At 58.8% G+C, this 18282-nt stretch overlaps 1 protein-coding gene across 1 annotated transcript; it reads right to left on the bottom strand.

Moving 5' to 3' along the window:
* Window positions 1-5842: 5842 nt before the first annotated feature.
* Window positions 5843-17224, bottom strand: MTHFD2 (methylenetetrahydrofolate dehydrogenase (NADP+ dependent) 2, methenyltetrahydrofolate cyclohydrolase). Its single transcript, XM_054175293.1, has 8 exons — window positions 17111-17224; window positions 13335-13519; window positions 12408-12530; window positions 11549-11701; window positions 9191-9298; window positions 8364-8456; window positions 7326-7451; window positions 5843-6660 (listed from the first exon to the last, which is right to left on the bottom strand). Exons 1-8 carry the CDS (start codon window positions 17194-17196, stop codon window positions 6521-6523), a joined length of 1014 nt encoding a protein of 337 aa, XP_054031268.1. The 5' UTR covers window positions 17197-17224; the 3' UTR covers window positions 5843-6520.
* Between the last annotated feature and the right edge of the window lie 1058 nt (window positions 17225-18282).

Below are 18282 nucleotides of genomic sequence, written 5' to 3'. Positions count from 1 at the left end.
GGGGGGGACCTGGCTCCGGTAGTGGGTTTCTGGTTTTTAGCCCTGGGGAATTTTCTCCCTCCCTGCCTGGTGAAGGAGGTCACCAGCAGCAGGTGGAAACAGGGCTGAGAAGTTGCCATTTGGCCTCCTCTTGCCCCCCTCCTGGAGTTGTTGCTGAGTTGGAGAAGCTGGTTGGGGGTGTGGGAGCAGCTAGGATGGGGTGATGGGGAAGGAGGTTGTCGGCCAGGGAGGGGTGGTGGGGTGGGGAGGAGGAGGTTTGTGCGGCTGAGGAGGAAGGGGAAGGGCACAACCCTGCCCCTCAACCCCTGACATCACAATGTGGCTCTTGGGGAAGGTTTGGTTTGTGAAGGGGATGGTGCATCAGGCTGGCAGGAGGAGCCCAGCCCGAGCTGACAGCAGTGGGGATCCCTCCTTGCAGCATCCCAGGCATGGCAGCAGGGCTGCAGGTTTGGTTTGTGAAGGGGATGGTGCATCAAGCTGCCAGGAGGAGCCCAGCCTGAGCTGACAGCAGTGGGGATCCCTCCCTGCAGCATCCCAGGCATGGCAGCAGGGCTGCAGGTTTGGTTTGTGAAGGGGATGGTGCATCAAGCTGCCAGGAGGAGCCCAGCCCGAGCTGACAGCAGTGGGGATCCCTCCCTGCAGCATCCCAGGCATGGCAGCAGGGCTGTAGGTTTGGTTTGTGAAGGGGATGGTGCATCAGGCTGGCAGGAGGAGCCCAGCCTGAGCTGACAGCAGTGGGGATCCCTCCTTGCAGCATCCCAGGCATGGCAGCAGGGCTGCAGGTTTGGTTTGTGAAGGGGGTGGTGCATCAGGCTGGCAGGAGGAGCCCAGCCCGAGCTGACAGCAGTGGGGATCCCTCCCTGCAGCATCCCAGGCATGGCAGCAGCGCTGCAGGAGGGAGCAGCTGGCCCTGCAGGGACCCCCAGCTTGGCTCAGCCCGGGGTGGATGTGTCCAAGGGGGTGAGGAGGGATGCCCAGGCTGGAAAGGAGCTGGTGGCCTGAAGCCACAGGCCAGGAAGGGAAGGAGGACCAGCGGCTCTGGGTGGAAGGGCACCAGCAGGAGTGCAGCAGGACAGCAGGGAATGGAGCTTGGGCTCCACAGGGAACTGGGGATGGTCCCAGCAGGCAGCAGGACACAGCTGCTGCCGGGGAACAGGAACAGAGCCCTTGGGCTGCCCATCCCCACCCCCTCACCACAGCTCTCCCTCCACACAGGAGCAGGAGGTGCCCAAGGTGTCCTCTCACTGGGAGGTCCTGCTGGGCCTGCCCAGCTTTAGCACGGGGGATTGGCACCAGGGCTGGCACCGGCTCCAGCTTCTGCCTCTGGTTATTGGCAAGGGGAGAGCAGGACCGACCCCCACCCCCCACCCACCCCCTGCTTTGGGGCTTTCCAGCAGCTCCTGCCTTGGTCTCTGTAGGCATTTCAGCTCTGTGGACATTTCAGACCAGCTCCTGGCTTGGTCTCTTGGCATTGCAGCTCCACGAAGGGCCCTTCCCACCCACTGGGAAAGGACAGGACAGGAGCAGGCTGGCAGCCACCATGGGCACCCTGCTGGCTGTGCCTCTGCCCAGCTCTCACCACCTTCTCTTTCCAGCAGCACCAGGGAGGGGTGAGGAGGCTTTCAAAGGAGTATTTCCCCTCATGGGCCCAGTCCAGATGTGGTTCAGAAACACTGGGCTGAAGGAGCCTTCACAAATCCATCCCCCTGACTCCTTTCTTCTAGCTGGATGATGCCCCAGGGATCAGTACTGGGCCCAGCTCTAGACCACATCTTTATGGATGACCTGGATGAGGAGACTGAGGCAACCCTTAGTGAATCTGCAGAGGACACCAAGTTGGGAGGCAGGGTGGAGCTCCTGGAGGGTAGGAGGATGCTGCAGAGGGACCTGGCCAGGCTGGGGCCAATGGGATGAGATTCAACAAGGCCAAGGGCAGGCTCCTGCACTTTGGCCACAACAACCCCATGCAGGCTACAGCCTGGGGATGAGTGGCTGGAGAGCAGCTGGCAGGGAGGGACCTGGCAGTGCTGGGGGACAGCAGCTGCACAGGAGCCAGCAGTGTGCCCAGGGGGCACAGAAGCCCAAGGGCATCCTGGCCTGGCTCAGCAGCAGTGTGGCCAGCAGGAGCAGGGATGGAGTTCTGCCCTGTGCTGGCACTGGTGAGGTCTCCCCTGGAGCACTGTGTGCAGCTCTGGGCCCTCACTGCTGGAAGGATCTTGAGGTGCTGCAGCAGGTCCAGAGGAGAGCAAGCAGAGTGGGGAGGGGGCTGGAGGGGGAGTCTGATGAGGAGAGGCTGAGGGAGCTGGGGGTGTTCAGCCTGGAGAAGAGGAGACTTGGAGGGGACCTTAGCACTCTCTACAACTCCCTCCAAGGAAGCTGTAGCCAGCTGGGGGTCAGGCTCTGCTCCCAGGCAGCTTGTGCCAGGATGAGAGGGCATGGCCTGAAGCTGTGCCAGGGGAGGGTTGGGTTGGATACTGGGAAGCCCTTCCTGACAGAAAGGGGCATTAGGCCCTGGGAACGAGTGCCCAGGGAGGTGCTGGAGTCCCCATGGCAGTCACCACCCCTGGAGGTGTTTCAGAAGAGCTTGGATGTGGCCCTTGGTGGCAGGGTGCAGCTGCTGTGCTGGGGTCAGCTCCTGGGCTGGGACTTGATGACCTCAGAGGTCTTTTCCAGCCTGGATAATTCTGTGCTCCTATTGCTTTCCAGCCCTTTCCAGAGCCCCTGCCAAGCCTTCCCTGGAGCAGAAACAACCTTCTTGCTGTTGCTCCCAGCTGCATTGCTGGGGTGGTGCTCTGGGGGGAGCAGCTCAATATTGCAACTGCTGTGCCCCTGGGTGTGGGACAGACCCCAGCCCTCTGCAAAGAGCTGAGTCTGGGGGAGACCTGAGGGCAACTTCCTATCTATAGTGAATTCTTTTCTCTTCTTCTGGTTCAGGTACCCCCTCCTGGGGGAGGGGAGTGAAGGGGGGGGGGGTGGAAAAAAGGTGGTGAGAGAAGCCCCACAGGTTACCTCCTGCCCTCACTGTTAAGCTCTTGGCAACTCCAATTCCTTTTGTGGCACTTTTGTACCAACCTCCTGCGTGGTAGCTGAAGCCAGGAGGAGTTTAACCCCCACAGGTGAAGTTGTTTTTATCCACTGCATCAGCTCTGCTCCCTCCCCACCCCTCACCCCCACTCTGGGGACTCTGGGAGGTGGTTCCTGGGGCAGAGCTGAAGCCACTTGAGCACCCAGCTGGGGTTTGGGCTTTGGACTGAGCTGTGTCCCTCCTTCTCTGGGGTGGTTTTTTTTTGGCAAGGTTCACACAAGGTTTCTACTTTTTGTACCTGGCAACAGTGAAGAGCCTCAGCCTTGCCCCCTCCCAGCCCAGCACCCCCTCAGCTGTTTTGTATTTATCAAGTGACAACAACCCAAAATAAACCTGGTTTCATTGGACTTGCAGCTCTCTCAGTGTGTTTCTGGGGGGGCAGAGTCCTCAAGCCTCAGCTTCCCTGCCTCTGGGGGTGGTGGCTTTGGGAGCACTCTTCCCCTCCAGGCCAGCCAGGAGCAAAGGGGAGTTCATGGAGTCATGGAATGGGGCTGGAAGGGACCTTCAAGCTCAGCCAGAGCCAAGCCCCTGCCATGGGCAGGGACACCTCCCACCAGCCCGGGTTGCTCAAGGCCTTGAACACCTCCAGCATCACAACCAACCTTCCCTGCTCTCAGGGAACTGGGCTCAGCCTTCCCAGGGAACTGGATGAAGAGGAGGGAGTCCCAGGCCTGCTTTGCTGCCCACCAACAATGCCATGGGTGAAGGCTTTGCCCATCCTCTGAGGCATCACAGCTCCAGGTAAGGTGAATGGGCAGAGCACCAGAGAAGTGTTCTGCTTGGCAGAGACCTTTGAGGCCATCAGTGGCTAATGAGAGCTTGCAAACACTCATGAGAGGATCAAGGCCAGGCTGCTGGGTGGCAATGAGGAGGCAGCAAGCTGAACAGGGTTTTGTCCAGGCATGAAAGGAAGAGTTCTGCTCACTTCCACGCTGAGCTGTGGATGCTGCTGCAGCACCTGGGGCTGAGCTGAACTCAAAGGAGCAAACCAGAGCCAACCCTGCTCTGGAGGAGCCCACAGCACAAATGCTCTAAGAAACTCCTGCTCCTTCTCTGGGGAGGGGAGGGCCATGAAAAACCTGCTTGGGAAGAATTCCAGGAGACAAGCAAAGCTTTTTCTTCTCTTTATTCATCCTGCACCATCCCCTAAGTACATCCAGACTTTTATTCTACAGCCCAGGAACCTTCCTGTGTGCCCAGCAGAGAGCCCAGCAGCCCCCACCCCACTTTTCTTTGGTTAGTAAAAAAAAAAAGGCTTTAAAAAAACACCAAACCCCAAAGCAATCACCCAAAGGGCACAAACAAAACCCAAACCACACACACACACACCCCCACAAAACCCCAACTCAGCTGCACACCAGAACATGGCCCAAGAGAGCTGCTGCTGCTGCTGCTGCCCAGGGCCCTGCAGAGGCTGACAACAGAGCTTTGCTTTTTTTCAAGTCAAATAAACTTCTACAGGAGCTTAACTCAAACCAAGCATCCAGCATGGAGCAGAGGACTGCAGCATGGAGCAGGGCAGGCAGCCTGGGAGAACAGAGCCACCAAGGTGTCCTACACTAGGGAGCAGAGGACTTCAGCATGAGGCAGGAGGAGGGGAGGTAGCCCATGAGAGCAGGACCACCAAGGTGTTGATTCCACACCATGGAGTGAAGGACTTCAGCATGAGGCAGAGAGGAGCTGCCTGTGAGAACAGAGGCACCAAGGTGTTGTTCCTACATCATGGAGTAAAGGATTTCAGCATGAGGCAGGAGCACTGCAGGCAGCCTATGAGAACAGAGGCACCAAGGTGTCCTACACTATGGAGCAGAGGACTTCAGCACAGGCCAGACAGGAGCTGCCTGTGAGAGCAGAGCCACCAAGGTGTTGATCCTACACCATGGGGCAGAGGACTTCAGCACAGGCCAGACAGGAGCTGCCTGTGAGAGCAGAGCCACCAAGGTGTTGATCCTACACCATGGGGCAGAGGACATCAGCACAGGTCAGACAGGAGCTGCCTGTGAGAGCAGAGCCACCAAGGTGTTGATCCTACACCATGGGGCAGAGAACATCAGCACAGGCCAGACAGGAGCTGCCTGTGAGAGCAGAGCCACCAAGGTGTTGATCCTACACCATGGGGCAGAGGACATCAGCACAGGTCAGACAGGAGCTGCCTGTGAGAGCAGAGCCACCAAGGTGTTGCTGCTATGCCATGGAGCAGAGAACATCAGCACAGGCCAGACAGGAGCTGCCTGTGAGAGCAGAGCCACCAAGGTGTTGCTGCTATGCCATGGAGCAGAGAATTTCAGCATGAGAGCCTGTGAGAGCAGGACCAACAAGGTGTTGGTGTTACACCATGGAGTAAAAGGCTTCAGCATAAGGCAGGAGGAGTGGAGGTTGCCCATGGCAGCAGGACCACCCAGGTGTTGCTACACCATGGAATAAAGGACTTCAGCATAAGGCAGGAGCTGTGCAGGCAGCCTGTGAGGCCAGAGGCACCAAGGTGTTGGTGTTACACCATGGAGTAAAGGGCTTCAGCAAGAGGCAGGAGTAGTTGATGATGTAGCCCATAAGAACAGGACCTCCAAGGTGTTGGTGTTACACCATGGAGTAAAGGACCCCAGCATGACTGAGACCAGAATCCCCAAGGTGTGATTCTACACTATGGAGAAGAGGACTGCAGCACAGGTCAGAGAGGAGCAGCCTCTGAGACCAGAATCCCCAAGGTGTGATTCTACACCATGGAGAAGAGGACTGCAGCACAGGTCAGAGAGGAGCAGCCTGTGAGACCAGAACCACCAAGGTGTTGCTGCACCATGGAGCAGAGAACTTCAGCATAAGTCAGCTAAGACCTCCTGTGCAGGCAGCCTGTGAGAACAGAACCAAGGGGTTGCTACACCATGGAGTAGAGGACTCCAGCACAGGTCAGAGAGGAGCTGCCTGTGAGAACAGGACCAAGGTGCTGGTGTTACACCATGGAGTAAATGACTCCAGCATGAGTCAGAAGCAGCCTGTGAGACCAGAACCACCAAGGTGTTGATTCTACAGCCTGGAGGACTCCAGCACAGGTCAGAGAGGAGCAGCCTGTAACAGGATCACCAAGGTGTTAACTACACCATGGAGCAGAGCTGACCTCCCCCTGGGACTGCTGACATCACCCCCAGCTCCCAGGGGAGCTGTACACATCCCAGGATCCCACAACTGCTGCCTCACCCCACCAGGAGGAGCAGGGCAGGCATCTAGAGCTGGCTTCAAGACCAAGCCAGCTTGAGCAGGCCAGGAGTAGAGCTGGAGAGAGCTCAGCAGAGCTGCTGTGCCCAAGGCTCCCAGCTGCTCTGTTTGCACCTCCAGAGGAGGCAATTCCACTGCCAATAAATACAAATATTGCATTTCCCTCTGGGCCTGTGGAGGAGTCAGGTTGGAATGGGTGGGACAGTGCCATGGAGTGTCCCCAGGTTAAGCACTTAATGCTTCCAGCTCTTTGGGTTTCAGCAGCTTCTTGGCAGCAATGATGGTGTTCTTCATCAGCATGGCCACTGTCATGGGCCCAACCCCCCCAGGCACGGGGGTGATGAAGCTGGCCTTCTTCCTCACCCCTGCAGGGAGCAAAAGGCACAGCTCAGGCATGGAGGCAAGAGCAGGAGGCAGCTGCAACCACTCCAGGCACTGCTCAGGGTCACAGGAGCACAGCTCACAGGAGCTCAGGGGTTGGAAGGGACCTCCAAAGCTCATCCAGCCCAAGCCTCCTGCCAGAGCAGGAGCAGAGAACCCAGCCCAGGGCACACAGGAACACATCCAGACAGGGCTGCAAAGGCTCCACACAAGGAGACTCCACAACCTCTCTGGGCAGCCTGCTCCAGGCCTCTGGCAGCCTCCCAGGGCAGAAGTTCCTCCTCAGGCTGAGCTGCAACCTCCTGTGCTGCACTTTCCATCCCCTGCCCCTTGGCCTGTCCCAGGGTGCAGCTGAGCAGAGCCTGTCCCCTCCCCCCTGCCCACCAGCCCTCAGCAGGCTGCCCAGAGAGGTTGTGGAGCCTCCTTGTGTGGAGCCATTCAAGACCTATCTGGATGCATTCTTGTGTGACCTGCCCTGGCTGAGGGAGGCTGAACTCCATCTCCAGAGGTCCCTTCCAGCCCTTAGCATTCTGTGCCTCTGCTGCTATTCACCTGCTCAGTCACATGAACCAGGGCTTTCTCCTCCCTCCCCTTCCCAGCACCCAGAAGGGTTAATGCTCAAGGAGCCACCTGCAGAACCTTTCCATACCTTCAAAATCCACATCCCCCACCAGCCTGGGTTGGGCAGTGATGGGATCCTGCACTCTGGTGATGCCCACATCAATAACTGCAGCTCCTTCTTTGATCATGTCAGCAGTGATCAGGTTGGGGATGCCTGTGGGAAGGGAACATGGGCATGGGGGTGGTGTTTTGGACCACCTGGGGCTTCCAGCCTCATGAACTGGTTGCACTCCATGGTCTCAAGGCTCTTTTCCAACCTGTGCTCACATGAGATGTAAAACCACCCCCAGGTGTCTAACCCAGCCCAACCCCTGAGCTGGAGACAGTTAACATCTTGATCAAGGAGATCAAAGCTCCCTCAGGCACTCTGCAGGGGACACCAGGCTGGGTGGCAGAGCTGAGCTGCTGGAGGGTTGGAGGCTCTGCAGAGGGACCTGTGCCAAGGCCAATGGGATGAGGTTCAGCAGGGCCAGGGGCTGGGTCCTGCCCTTGGGGCACACCACCACAAAACTAGAAGTGGGGGGATTCAGATTGGCTGTGAGGAAGCTCTTCACCATGAGGCTGGTGAGGCAGCTGTGCCTCAGCTGGGAATGGGCTGCCCAGGGAGGTGGTGGAGTCCCCATCCCTGGAGGTGTTCAAGAGGGGACTGGATGTGGCACCTGGGCCATGGTGTAGTAGTCAGGAGGTGTTGGGGGACAGCTTGGCCTTGATGATCTCTGAGGTCTTCTCCAACCTCATTGATTCTAGGATTGTCTCTAGGCCAGCAGATGCTCTCCTGGGTGGCTTTTCCCTGCCCTCCCCACACAAATACACATCTGCAGCTCCAAGAGAACCTCTCTGCATCTGCTCACCAGGGGGGGTTCAGGTGCTGAGATCAAGCTCCTGGGCTTCACCACAGGACTACCTCAAACAGCTCCTCCCCTGCTCTCCTGGCCTTCAGACAACCTCGAGGAGGAGATCCCAAGGCACTGAATGCCCCCAGGATCCTCCCCTGCACAGCAGGGCCACCACAGCAGCTTCCCAGCCCCCTCCCTGCCTCAGCTGTGCTGCCAGGGCCAGGCCTCACCTGCTGCTGCCACCACGATGTCAGCTCTGATCGTGTGCTGCTTCAGCTGCTCCTTGGGGGTGTAGCGGTGGGAGATGGTCACTGTGGCATCTCCTGCAGGGGGGCTCATGCAGCTTCAGTCCACACCCACCACCCACACCCTCTGCCCCCACCTCCCCCTTCCTTCCTTCCTCATCCCCCCTCCCCTCCCCCTTCCCTTTTCCTTCCTTTCTCAACACCCTGCCTCTACTTTCCCCTTTACTTCCTGCCCCTCTCCCCTTTCCTTCCCCCTCCCCCCTCCTCCTGCCCCTCTCCCCTTTCCTTCCCCCTCCCTTCAGACCACCCTTGCATTTCTCAGGACCATTAAAGCTGGATGATAAACCTCAGGGAAGACCCTACAGAGGGAGGGACTGGGTATGGGAGGGGACAGGACCTCACTGAGGAAGTCTCCAGAGCATTACAGAACTCCCTGGAGGGACTGCAGAGCCATGGAGCTGTGGTGCTGAGGGAGAGGGCTTGAAGGTAGAGGGAGGGATCAGGTATGGGAGAGGACAGGGCCTCACTGAGGAAGTCTCCAAAGCATTACAGGACTCCCTGGAGGGACTGCAGAGCCATGGAGCTGTGGTGCTGAGGGACAGGGCTTGGCAGGGGCCTGGGAAGGGTTGGGTTACTGCTTGGACTCAAGGCTCTCGGATGCCTTTTTTCCAGCCCAAATGATTCAGCCTTAACTCCCCAGCTTTGACCACAGCCCACAGAAATGGGCCAAGAGAACCCTTAAAACCCTTGCTGGGAGAGGCCAAGGTGCCAGGCTGAAGGGGCTGGGTGCCACAGGGGCAGGGGGCTCCTACCTCCCGGGCGCTCGTGGCGGCCGTCGGTGTGCAGCAGCATGGCGATCGGCATGCCCACGTTCTTCGACCTGCCAGCCACCACCACGTTCCTGCCCAGGGTGGGGATCCCTGCAGGGCACAAGGAGGGGGGGAAGCCTTCAGCCACCACAGCTGGAGCACAGCCCCCACAATCAGAGAATTACCCAGGCTGAAAAAGAGCTCTGAGATCCCCTAGTCCCAGGCTGCGACCTGATTCCGGCACAGCAGCAGCTGCAGGGCTTCTCTCAGCTTTGTTCACAGAGGCACCAAGGTTGGAAGAGACCTCAAAGATCATCCAGTCCAACCTGGCACCACAGACCTCATGGCTAAACCATGGCTCCAAGTGCCACATCCAATCCTCTCTTGAACACCTCTAGGGATGGGGACTCCACCACCTCCCTGGGCAGCACATCCCAGTGGCTAACAACTCTCTCTGGGAAGAACTTTCTCCTCACCTCCAGCCTAAACCTCCCCTGGCACAGCTTGAGACTGTGTCCTCGTGTTCTGGTGCTGGCTGCCTGGGAGAAGAGACCAACCCCCACCTGGCTACAACCTCCCTTCAGGGAGTTGGAGAGAGCAATGAGGTCACCCCTGAGTCTCCTCTTCTGCAGGCTAAGCAACCCCAGCTCCCTCAGCCTCTCCTCACAGGGCTGTGCCCCAGACCCCTCCCCTGCCCCTCTCTGGACACCTTCAAGTCTCTCAATGTCCTTCTGGAACTGAGGAGCCCGGAACTGGACACAGGACTCAAGGTGTGGCCTAACCAGTGCTGAGCACAGGGCACAATGACCTCCCTGCTCCTGCTGGCCACACTGTTCCTGATGCAGGCCAGGATGCCATTGGCCTTCTTGGCCCCCTGGGCACACTGCTGGCTCATGCTTAGGCAGCTGTCAATCAGCACCCCCAGGTCCCTCTCTGCTTGGGAGCTCTCCAGCCACTCTGACCCCAGTCTGTAGCTCTGCCTGGGGTTGCTGTGGCCAAAGTGCAGCCCTGGCAATTGGACTTGTTCAATGCCATCCTGTTGGCCTCTGCCCATCTGTCCAGTTGGTCAAGGTCCCTCTGCAGAGCCCTTCTGCCCTCTAACTGACCCCACTCTGCTTGCTCTCCTCTGGACCTGCTGCAGCACCTCAAGATCCTTCCAGCAGTGAGGGCCCAGAGCTGCACACAGTGCTCCAGGGGAGACCTCACCAGTGCCAGCACAGGGCAGAACTCCATCCCTGCTCCTGCTGGCCACACTGCTGCCAGGCCAGGATGCCCCTGGGCTTCTGTGCCCCCTGGGCACACTGCAGGCTCCTGTGCAGCTGCTGTCCCCCAGCACTGCCAGGTCCCTCCCTGCCAGCTGCTCTCCAGCCACTCATCCCCAGGCTGTAGCCTGCATGGGGTTGTTGTGGCCAAAGTGCAGGAGCCTGCCCTTGGCCTTGTTGAATCTCATCCCATTGGCCCCAGCCCATGGCCCCAGCCTGGCCAAGTCCCTCTGCAGCATCCTCCTGCCCTCCAGGAGCTCCACCCTGCTTCCCAACTTGGTGTCCTCTGCAGATTCACTAAGGGTTGCCTCAATCTCCTCATCCAGGTCATCCATAAAGATATGGACTAGAGCTGGGCCCAGTACTGGTCTCTGGGGAATCATCCAGTCCCCTTAACATCCTGGAGAGCTCCAAGGCTGCTGAAGGGACTGCAGCACTGCCTGGGGAGGAGAGGCTGAGAGCCCTGGGGGTGCTGAGTGTGGAGAGGAGAAGGCTGAGAGGGATCTGCTCAATGGCTCTCAAGAGCTGAGGGCTGGGGGGCAGGAAGGAGGGGACAGGCTCTGCTCAGCTGCACCCTGGGACAGGCCAAGGGGCAAGGGATGGAAAGTGCAGCACAGGAGGTTGCAGCTCAGCAGGAGGAGGAACTTCTGCCCTGGGAGGCTGCCAGAGGCCTGGAGCAGGCTGCCCAGAGAGGTTGTGGAGTCTCCTTGTGTGGAGCCTTTGCAGCCCTGTCTGGATGTGTTCCTGTGTGCCCTGGGCTGGGTTCTCTGCTCCTGCTCTGGCAGGGGGCTTGGGCTGGATGACCTTCAGAGGTCCCTTCCCACCCCTAGCACCCTGTGAGCTGTGACCCAGCCAGCAAAAAGGAGTCAAAGGAATAGATTTGAGAAGTTCCCTTCAGCCCAGTACTTCTGAACCACATCTGGGCTTGGCCCATGGCAAGAGAAGAAGCTCCTTTGACAGCCTCCTCACCCCCCTGGTGCTGCTGGCAAGAGCTGGTGGCGAGCGCTGGGCACAGGCAACGCCAGCACGGTGCCCACGCTGGCTGCCACGTTCAGCCAGCTGGCAACCAGCAGGAGCTGGCAAAAAGCTGGCAGCTCACCAGTTCTCTTGATGATCTCCCACACCCCCCAGGGGGTGGCTGGCAGCATGGAGTCCTGGTCCAGGCACATCCTGCCCACGTTGATCACGTGGAAGCCGTCGACGTCCTTGTCCGGGCTGACGGCGTTGCAGATCCTGCGCTCGTCGATGTGCTCTGGGAGACAACCAAAACCTCTCACCCCAAGGACCCAGCCCAAAACCACCCTCACCCATCCCTGGGCCCTGCTGAATCACAGCCTTCAGGGTCTGGATGCTACCTGAAGCTTCCAGCAAGCTCAAGGCTTGCAGGTGGCAGTAGAAGGGGACTCGAAGCAGGTGAGGGCTACATTGTCAGCAGGTGGTTCCATGAGCAGTGTGCCCTCAGGGACAGGGAGGGAAAGGGTCTCCTGGGGGGCATGGGGAAGAGTGTGGGCAGCAGCAGGGCAAGGGAGGTTCTCCTCCCCCTCTGCTTTGCCCACATCTGGAGTCCTGGGTCCAGTTCTGGGCTCCCCAGTTCAAGAGAGAGGGAACTGCTGGAGAGAGTCCAGCTCTGGAGATGCTGAGGGGCCTGGAGCAGCTCTGTGAGGCCCAAAGGCTGAGAGCCCTGGGGGTGGAAGAGAGACTTCCCAGCAGCCCAGGTTGCCCAAGGCCTCATCCAACCTGGCCTTCAACACCTCAAGGGAGGGGGCTTCTGCAACCTCTTCCAGTGTCTCCTCACCCTCACTGTCAAGAATTTGTTCCTCATCTCCAGTCTCAACCTGCTACGGCCCAGTGCCACCTCTCCTGTCACAGCAGAGCCCCAGTGCTGCTTTTCAGGACATGGAACCCCCCCAAGAGCTTTGAGTAAGAAGGAAATGGCTGGAGATGCAGCAGCCACTCACCAGGCAGAGGAAGCTGCACTAGGAGGCCATCCACATCAGCATCGTTATTGAGTTTGCTGATCAGATCCAGCAGCTCCTCTTCAGTGATGGAAGCTGGCCTGAGAATGGTTTCACTGCTGATTCCTGCAGGTGACCATCAAGAGAGCCACATCAGAGCCATGTGTGCACAAGCAGGACAGGAACTGCCTTTATCCTGTTTCAGCCTGCCCTGTTTCATTGCTCTGCCAATCCACTAGGGACACACCGAGGACTGTGTGTGGGCAGCAATGAGATCCTTCCAGGCTGGAGACCTGCACAAGTCTGAGTTAGGGTTTAGAATGGGTTGGGTTGGAAGTGACCTCAAAGATCATCCAGTTCCAACCCCCCTGCCATGGGCAGGGACACCTCCCACCAGCACAGCTTGCTCAAGGCCTCATCCAGCCTAGCCTTGAACACCTCCAGGGAGGGGACAGCCACAACCTCCCTGAGAAACCTGTTCCAGTGTCTCCTCACCCTCACTCTAGAGAATTTCTTCCTCTTCTCCAGTCTCAGCTTCCCTTCTCCCAGCTCAAAGCCATTGTTCCTCATCCTGGCACTCCCAGCCCTTATCAAGAGTCCCTCCCCAGCCCTCCTGGAGCCCCTTCAGGAACTAGAAGGCTGCTCTAAGGTGTCCCCAGAGCCTTCCCTCCTCCAAAGATCACTGATATCAGCCTAGTGACCACACAAAGACTTTCTGAGGGCAGGAAGGGCTTGGAGAAAGCCAACCTAGGCATGCAAGAATGAAGACAACCACACATCCCTGGAGGCATTCCAGAAGCCCTTGGGGCCATGGTTTAACGGCCAGGGCGGTGTTGGGTTGCTGGTTGGACTCAGTCTTGGAGGCCTTGTTTCTAGCCAAAACAACCCTATGATTTGAACACAGTCCCTTGCTGCCCTTTTTGGACCTACCAACATCAGCAGCTGCTCTGGTTTTGTTCAGCACATAGGAGTGGCTGGCTGGGTTCTCCCCCACCAGGACGACGCTGAGGTGAGGTCTCTTGTTCCCGGCTGCAACCAACTGCTCCACCTCCTGCCTGGCCTCCTGCCTGATCTGCCGAGCCAGCTTCCTCCCAGAGATCACCACTGCATCATCCCTGTGGCACAGAAAGTGTTATCAGAGCAGTCAGCCTTGGAGGGACCAGGAAAAACAGAGGCCAGCTGCCAGTCAGGGCACAAGCAGCTCACACAGGAGGTCAGGGGCTGGAAGGGACCTCCAAAGAGCTCCCAGCCCCAGCCCCCTGCCAGAGCAGGAGCAGAGAACCCAGCCCAGGGCACACAGGAACACATCCAGACAGGGCTGCAAAGGCTCCACACAAGGAGACTCCACAACCTCTCTGGGCAGCCTGCTCCAGGCCTCTGGCAGCCTCCCAGGGCAGAAGTTCCTCCTCAGGCTGAGCTGCAACCTCCTGTGCTGCACTTTCCATCCCTTGCCCCTTGGCCTGTCCCAGGGTGCAGCTGAGCAGAGCCTGTCCCCTCCCTCCTGCCCCCCAGCCCTCAGCTCTTGAGAGCCATTGAGCAGATCCCTCTCAGCCTTCTCCTCTCCACACTCAGCACCCCCAGGGCTCTCAGCCTCTCCTCCCCAGGCAGTGCTGCAGTCCCTTCAGCAGCCTTGCAGCCCTCCCTTGGCCTCTCTCCAGCAGCTCCCTGTCCCTCCTCAGCTGGGGAGCCCAGAGCTGGATGCAATGTTCCAGGTGTGGCCTCAGCAGGGCAGAGCAGAGGGGGAGGAGAAGCTCCCTGGCTCTGCTGAATCCTCTGAATGCCCCCAGGACCCCCTTGGCCTTCTTGGCCCCCAGGGCACCTTGCTGTGCCCTGCAGACCTTGCTGCCCAGCAGCACTCTTCCAGTGGAGTTCTGCACAAGTCCTTTGAAGCTTTACTGCAAACCAAGTTCAGCAGCAAAGCTCAGTCTTGGCAGAATCATTTTGGTTGGAAAAGGCCTTCAGGATCATCCAGTCCAACCATTCTCTAACTCTGCCAAGGCTGGGGTTAAGCCAGGGCCCTCAGCACCACATCTCTGCAGCTTCAAAACACCTGCAGGGATGGGGACTCAACCACCTTCCCAGGCAGCCTGGGCCAGTGTTGAGCTGCTGGAGGCTCTGCAGAGGGACCTGTGCCAGGCTGGGTGGATGTGCCAAGGCCAAGGGGATGAGATTCAAAGCCAAGGGCTTGGTCCTGCCCTTGAGGCACAACAACCCCAGGAAGGCTCCAGGCTGGAAAGTGCTTGGTGGGAAAGGCCCTGGGGGTGCTGGGTGGCAGCAGCTGGAGAGGAGCCAGGGGGTGCCCAGGTGGCCAAGGTGGTCACCAGCAGCCTGGCCTGGAGCAGCAATGGTGTAGGCAACAGGAGCAGGGCAGGGATTGTGCCCCTGTGCAGGCCACAGCTTGAGTGCTGGGCTCAGGGTTGGGTCTCTCACCCCAAGAAGGACCTTGAGGGCTGGAGCAGGGCCAGAGAAGGGCAACAAAGCTGGGGAAGGGTCTGGAGAAGAGAGCTGGGGAAGAGTAGCTGAGGGAGCTGGGGGTGTTGAGCCTGGACAAGAAGAGGTTGAGGGGAGACCTTCTGGCTCTCTGCAAGTCCCTGACAGGAGGCTGGAGCCAGGTGGGGGTTGGCCTCTTCTCCCTAGTACCAAATAGGAAGAGAAGGGGAAATGGCCTCAGGTTGCCCCAGGGCAGGTTTAGGTTGGACATTAGAAGAAAAGTTCTTCACTGAAGGGTTCTCAAAGCCTAGCACAGGCTGCCCAGGGAGGTGGCTGAATCCCCATCCCTGGAGGTGTTTCAAAGCTGCAGAGATGTGGTGCTGAGGGCCATGGTTTAGCCCCAGCCTTGGTGGAGATGGAGAATGGTTGGAGTGCATGGTCTGAAAGGTCTTTACCAACCAAAACCCCTCTGTGACTATGATCTAGCTGGAGAAGGGACATTGAGCCATTTGAAGCATGGCAGAACAGCTCCTCACAGACACTTCTTATCTAAACTGGCAGCTGGAATATGCAGACAGTGTCAGATGCAGTCTAGAGAACTGCACACCCTGCAGCATATGGGAAGGCTGCCTTGACCTACAGCTAGCTGGGAGGCCACAGCTGCCTGTCCCCTCTCAGCAGGCTCTCCACATTCTTCATGCTTGGCTTCTCCCTTTCAGGTTATCACCAGAAGCTTTGTTTGAGACCATTCCCATCCACTGCTCCCTTGGTGAGAGGATTCACCTGCACAAGCTTCACTTCCAGGCTTCCCCACAGCACTGAAGTCTTGCCTCGACAAGCCCCTTGCAAGCCCAGTGACGCCAGTTTCTGAGCTGGAGCAGGCAAAGATGCTCCCCCCACAGCATTCCCAGCATTTATGGTCCCCTCCTCAAGTCACCCACCCTTTGCTGAAGCAGCCACAACTCCAAAAGCCACCCAACTTGCCCCAGGGTTCCAGGAGGCACCTGGCTCCACAGGAGAAAGCCCCACAGCACCAAGTGCAGCTTCCACCTCTCCCTGCACCGCCCTGAACTCTTGTGGTTTCTCCTCAGAAATCCAGCAGCTGCCTGCTATCCAGACCTCCTCCTGCCAGGAGCCTGCATCAAGCCCAACACTGCAGCTTTCTGACCTTCTTTAGGTGCAATCCTGATCCCAGAGCTCTGGGGAAAGCTGCCATAGGCGAGGGGAGAGTCACCACCTTCAGCCCCACGCCTGCACAGGGCAGCCCTAAGCTCCCAGGCTCCAGGTAGGGAAAGCTTTTGTCTAAATACTTAAGAGAGGCAGAGGATCTTTTGTTCTCCCTTAATCCCTCCCCTCCCCAAATATGTAATTTTCCCCCAATTTACTGGGAATTAAACATTACTTCATCCCTAGTCACAATGGCCCCAGTCAAAGCCATTTAGCAACAAATCCACAGCAGCCCAGCAGAGCACACTGGCTCTCAAAGGCTTAGTTTAGCTTCAGAGCTAAACCTGTCCTGAAGTACCAGTTGTAAAAGGAACTCTTTTGAGTGCCAACAGTCGGGGGGAGGGAGGAGGGAGCAAAAAGAAAGTATCATTAAATCACAGATATCTGATGCCAAGAGCCCACCCAAATCTTCCCCTTGTACGAGCCTCAGGTCCTAGGGGACAGAGAGAAGCATCAGCCCCGCTGTGAGCTACAGGGAAGCCAAAATAAGAGCTGGGAGCCCTGTTCAGAGCAGGGCCGAGAAGAGAAAGCAGAGCACCGGGGACGCAGCAGTTCCCCCGGGGCTGTTTGGGTACATCAGAGGCAAAGCTGCAGTGGGTGCTGCGGAAACGGAAGGGGAAAGCCACGCTGACGCCCGGGGGGATGCTCGGGGGTCGCCGGTCCCTCTCATGCCCCTTAAACCCGAGGTGAGCTCGGAGTTGGACGGCGAGAGGCTCCTCTTAGCGGGGTGCGGGGGACCCAGCAGAGCCGGTGCCCGGGAAGAGCCCAACGCACACCATGCAAGGCGGGAGCGGGATTTCATCAGCCTGCACCGCCGGGGGCGGCCGCTGGGGGCCCGCCTCATTCATTCCCGGTACCGGCGAGCGGGACTTCTACGCCGGACCAGCGGATAATGGGAAGGGGATGACAGACGGGACCAGGCCGACCCTCCTCCTCCTCCTCACCCCACCCCGTGCCGGGACTGCGCGGAGGGCACGGGCGGACTCCGCTTCCCTCCTTCTGTAACCCCCCGCCCCGGCTGGCTTCGAGCGGAGCAGGCTGGGCCGTACCTGGGCGCGCTGAGATGCAGGCGGCGGGCGCGGGGCCGCAGCGGGACGCGGCTCAAGGCACGGAGCGGACAGAGCGCGGTTGCCATGGCAGCGGCAGAGCGACGGTGGGCGACAAGGGACACACAGCGAGAGGCAGCAACGCTCCCCTCCGCCCGCCGCCTTATATAGAGCTGGGGGGGGTCGGCTCCCTTCCCGCCCCGCGGGCGGCGATAGCAAATCGGAATGGAGAGCGGCGCGGTGGGGAGAGGTGAATGGTCGGAGGGGCGGAGGGGGCGGGACGGAGAGCAAATTCCCCGGCTACGATTGGGGTAAAGGGAGAGAGGCGCCCGGGAGGGCGGGGTGTGATTGGTAGAGGGGGCGGGACTTTTCCGCCCTAATTGGGCACGGCGGCGCTCATTGGCTGGGCCCGGGGTGAAAGGGGCTGCAAGAGGGGCTGGGGGTTGCGGGTTGCGTGAGCGAGCTTCAGGTTACGGCAGGGGCTCCTCTTTGGGACCGGGGGTGGGATTAGGGATGGGGGTCACAGCTAGGGGATTCCATTCGGGACTGGCACTGAGACTGGGGTCGGTACAAGGGATGGGACTGGGGGTCGCGGCTGAGGGTCAGGTTTAGGGGTTGGGGTCAGAGTGGGATCAGGGTTGAGAGGGAGAACGGGACTAGGGCTGGGATCAAGGTTAGGGCTGGGGATGGAGCTGGGGCTGGCATAGGGACTAGGATAAAGGCTGAGGGTCAGGTTTAGAACTAGATATTGTGGTTGGAGTTAGGGTGGGATTAGGACAAGGAAGGAGAATGGGAATAGAGTTGGGATTGGAGTGATGGGATTTGGGGTAGAGATGGGACTGGGATTAGGTCTGGAGATTGGGATTAGGGCTGGAGACTGGGAATTGGGGTTAAGGATTGGGACTGGGCCTGGGAATCAGGGTAAGGATTGGATTGAGGTTACAGTAAGAGACTCAGATTAGTGCTGGGATTTGGGGTTGGGTCTGGGATTAAAGTTGGGGTTTAATATTGGAGTTGGAGCCAAGGTTGGGGTTTGGGGCTAGGTATGAGATTGGAGTTGGGACCAGGGTAGGGATTGGGGTTAGGGTTGAGGTTGATAGTAGGCCTGGGATTGGAGGTAGGGATTAGTCCTGGGACTTGGTGTTGGAGCTGGAGTTGGGCTTGAGCCTGGACCT

The sequence above is a fragment of the Dryobates pubescens genome, chromosome 31, assembly GCF_014839835.1.
Source record: "Dryobates pubescens isolate bDryPub1 chromosome 31, bDryPub1.pri, whole genome shotgun sequence".
NCBI lineage: Eukaryota > Metazoa > Chordata > Aves > Piciformes > Picidae > Dryobates > Dryobates pubescens.
This window is presented reverse-complemented; position numbering and strand designations above follow the sequence as displayed.